Source organism: Lipotes vexillifer, unplaced genomic scaffold, assembly GCF_000442215.2.
Source record: "Lipotes vexillifer unplaced genomic scaffold, Lipotes_vexillifer_v1.1 scaffold575, whole genome shotgun sequence".
Lineage (NCBI taxonomy): Eukaryota > Metazoa > Chordata > Mammalia > Artiodactyla > Lipotidae > Lipotes > Lipotes vexillifer.
In genome coordinates, this window is record NW_006780198.1 from 3,315,821 (window position 1) to 3,319,571 (window position 3,751).

At 54.0% G+C, this 3,751-nt stretch overlaps 1 protein-coding gene across 1 annotated transcript in view; it reads right to left on the reverse strand.

The window, feature by feature from the left end:
* Positions 1-1,611: 1,611 nt before the first annotated feature.
* Positions 1,612-3,751, reverse strand: part of SLC2A5 (solute carrier family 2 member 5) — a 24,556-nt gene continuing 22,416 nt past the window's right edge. The window contains exons 9-12 of the mRNA XM_007453315.1: positions 3,394-3,495; positions 3,032-3,107; positions 2,452-2,579; positions 1,612-2,363 (exon numbers count right to left, since the gene is read on the reverse strand). Of these exons, the coding sequence (XP_007453377.1) occupies positions 2,160-2,363; positions 2,452-2,579; positions 3,032-3,107; positions 3,394-3,495 (510 nt within the window). The 3' untranslated portion in view covers positions 1,612-2,159. The remainder of the gene's footprint in view (positions 2,364-2,451; positions 2,580-3,031; positions 3,108-3,393; positions 3,496-3,751) is intronic.

Below are 3,751 nucleotides of genomic sequence, written 5' to 3' on the forward strand. Positions count from 1 at the left end.
CACCAGGGAAGTCCCGCCACCTTTATCTTGAGGACAAGGTTCAGGCTCAGTGTGGCTCACAGAGACCTACAGAATCTAGTTCGGGCTTTCTGGCTTCACATTCACACAAAGCTACCTGGCGTTCCCCTCAAACCCTCTCATCTCTCTGTGCTGTTCGTCACCTGGAATGACCGTTCTTCTCTTTCCTACTGCATTTTCTCCTGGAGAAATCCTTTTTGTCTTTCCTAATTCCCCATCTTCCTTCTGTGCAACCATAGCACCAGGTCCACCTTTTTATCCTCCTGTTGTATTTTACCAACCCATGTAAATTCACATATCTATAAATATTTCTATGTGTAGCCACCCGTGTCTATATTCAGCTGAACAATATCTCCAACTCTAGTCTATTACCACATGGATCATTCTAGACTCTCTCTCTTGGCTTATCTGTAATTTCCCACTGCAACAGTGAGATGGTTCCCAGCATCTGCCATCCACTTACTTGTTTAATCCCAGTATTCATGTATAGTGAGGTCTCTCACTGTATTTTACCTGTGTGCTTGTCTACAAGATCAACATTCACTCCCAAGCGCTTAAAAATAACTAAGTGCTTAATACACACCGGGCACTGATCTAAAAGCTACAAGCATAGAAGTTAATTCTCATAACCAACCATGTGAGGCATTTACTATTAGCTCAACCAAAAAGGGAACTGAGGTACAGAAAAACCAAATAAGTTGCCCAAGTCGCTCAATTACTAAGTGGCAGAACTATGGTTGACCCCAGAGAATAGACCCACAGAATCATGAACTCCAGAGCCTCCCCTGGGTTAGAGGCGCTGCAGGTAACGTGAGCTGAATTAATAATGCCACAGTCCCTTAATTCTGACATTCTGGCCTTACTGTTTCTCAGCACTGCGAGCTGCCGTCTATGGTTGTTTTCTGTGCCCCCTCACACTGTAGGTCCCTGTGGCAGAAGGTAAGGATGGTTCAATCACAGGATTGTCTAGGCCTTCACTATATTTGTAAGTCATGGAATTCACCACCTGGGGAATCCCCATTCCACCCCCAAGAAAGCTGCTCCCAACCCCACCTCTGTCCCACCCGGCCCCTGGCCTCTGCCTCCCTAACTCCCAGGAGAAGATTTCACATCCTGTCAGAAGCCTTTCAGCAGGTGGTCCCTCCACTTCCCTTCCTACGCCTCAGTTTTCTCCACCTTTTTGTACACACCCTCTTCACACACACACCCCTCTACGAAAGCCTCTAGCTCTGCTGTGTGTGTGTAGGGGGCACTGCCTCTTTCTCCCGACACCCTTTCCTGTCCACCTTCAGGGACCCTCGGTGTTTGCTATGCACCTGAACACATGCAGAGGCTTCCCCAACCTTAAATCTTAAAAATCTCAACTTTGAGACCACCTCATCTCTCACTCCTCCCCTTCTTTCTTTCAGCAAATATCGTCTGAGCGGCCTCCTCCACGCCAGGTTCTTTCAGGCAGTGGGGATTCGGGGATAAACAAAACCGGCCAAACCCCTGCCCTTATGGGGCTGACACTCCAGTGCAGCCAAGCTGTTTGAAGGAGTAGGGAATGCCCCCCACCTTCCACCGGCTCACAGAAAAGCAGCACATCTTGGTGAAAAGCGATCATATTTGTTTTATTGAATATACAGAGGCAATTCTATTGTCCTCTAATAATATAATTTGGGAACAATAATCTCTGACTTGGTTAAAGTCTCCATAGGGACCTGCTTCCCAGATTCCTAGACATCATTACTCGTGACATCATACTTTTCAAAACTAGTGTTTCTGGAGATGGATCTGACAAAAGGATGGATTCCACCCTGAACGTGGGCCCGTGGCCCCCGGAAGACTACGGGTTTCTTTGGCCACGTTTGATTCCTTCCGTCTCAACACCACGGTAATGGCTTTCATTATAAGAGCCGGTGTTGCCAGGAGCCACACGATGGCTGACTCAGCATGGTTGAGGGACAGCTGCCCGGCATGCCTTGGGGTTGGTGATGGGTCAACCTGGAAAGAGACAGCCTGGCTTTAAGAACTGCACAGAAGCCCTTACGACAGTCCCATCAGGGCCTGCTTTCCACACCGGACTTATCCTAGTTCTGGATTCATAGCCCAGGAGGGAAGCTCCACGCAGACCTGATTAACAGGCTCCTCCTCTCGAGTTACTGCCCCGCAGTAGAGGGTGGGAAGTCCTTTAGCTCCTCCTTTTCTGGGTGCACCTCTGACACTTTGTTCATCTTGGTGAAGATCTGATTGATTTCTATGAAGGTCTTGGACTTGGTCTCGGGGACAACCAGGAAGGTGTAGATGGTGGTGAGAACACATATCACGGCAAAAATGATAAAGCTGTAAGCTCCGAGGCCCACCTGTGGGAGGGGAGAGGGTTCACGTTCTTGAAAAGGTTATCGATTTACTGCTTACTTTGGGCCTCTGGGGCCCCTGGGTCACACTTACTTGAATGAATGGGAAAATCAGGCCCACAGTGAAGTTGGAGAGCCAGTGGACACTGCCCCCCACCATGTAGGCGGCCGGCCGGGAGGACTGCAGGAAGATCTCGGTGACGAGCAGTGAGGGGATAGGACCTGGGAAAGAAGAGGAAGAGCTGTCTTCCCTGCCGGCCGAGCAAAGCCCACGGAGGGTCCTGGAGCCCCTGCCCGTGCAAGGCTCCAGAGGCATCCGGCCCAAGGCAGAGTAGTGTGTCTCCAGGACTCCTGGTCTCGTGGAGAAGCGCTGTGAGAAGCCACCTAGCAAGAGTCGGGCACAACAGGCGACATCCTGTGATGTCCCTAAAGGGGGCCCATGACCACCTGTAAGGCTCTCTGTGCCGACCACACGGGCACCGTGCTCCAGCCTACACAGGCTGCTTTACTGTCCTCGCTCAAAGCCCTCTGCCGCAAGAACACAGGCAGAGAAGCCATTTGGGCCGAATTCGCCCCTCCCTGGAGCCTCTCTAAGGAGCTCAGGCCAACAGTTTCTAGGGCTGGTGGTACAGGAGGGGGCAGTGAAACCACAGAACCAGCTCTGGGGTACATACTGGGCCCAAGGGCATGTCCTATGACATAGGAGATGACGCAGGCGATGCTGACGTAGGGCATCCAGGATATTGTGTCCTGTGGGGAGAAAACAGAGTTGGATCACACCTGGCAAAGCGGAGACAACCTGGGACAGGAGCGTCAGGGCTCTCGGTTCCCGGAGGGCCAGTAGCTCTGCCTGGGTTGGGAAGGCGGGCGCCAGGCACCTCCTTCTACAAGCAGCGCCACCTGGATGCCCCTGGAATACCGGCTGGGAGCGGGCAGTGCGCTGCTGGGGCGGGGATCGGGGCTGCACGGGAGCCCCAAGGAGCGGGCTCGCGCATGCGCACGAGGGCGCAAGGCCCCCAGGCGCCCCCTTCCTCACCTGCAGAGCCAGGGCGGCCGTCAGCGCGCAGCAGGCGGTGCCGCAGGTGGAGAAGCCCAGGAGGAGCAGGGCTCTCCTCCCCAGGAGATCCACCACGGAAACCTGGAGGGAAAGGGCGAGGAAGCACGGGAGGCTCAGCAGGCCCACCTCCCCTGTGCGCCCGCCCGCGTGTGTCCCTGAATGGCCAGCGGGCCTCCGCACTGCGCAGTCCAGGGGCCTCATTTGTCACGCGGTGGCCCTGGCACAGGCAGTGGTCCCCAGTGTGAGACGTTAGAGAAGAGCCACCTCTCATGGCAGTAGCTTCCGGAGTGGACGGTGGGGACGGGTCTCCATCTTTGGGGCCACAGGCTACCGCCCC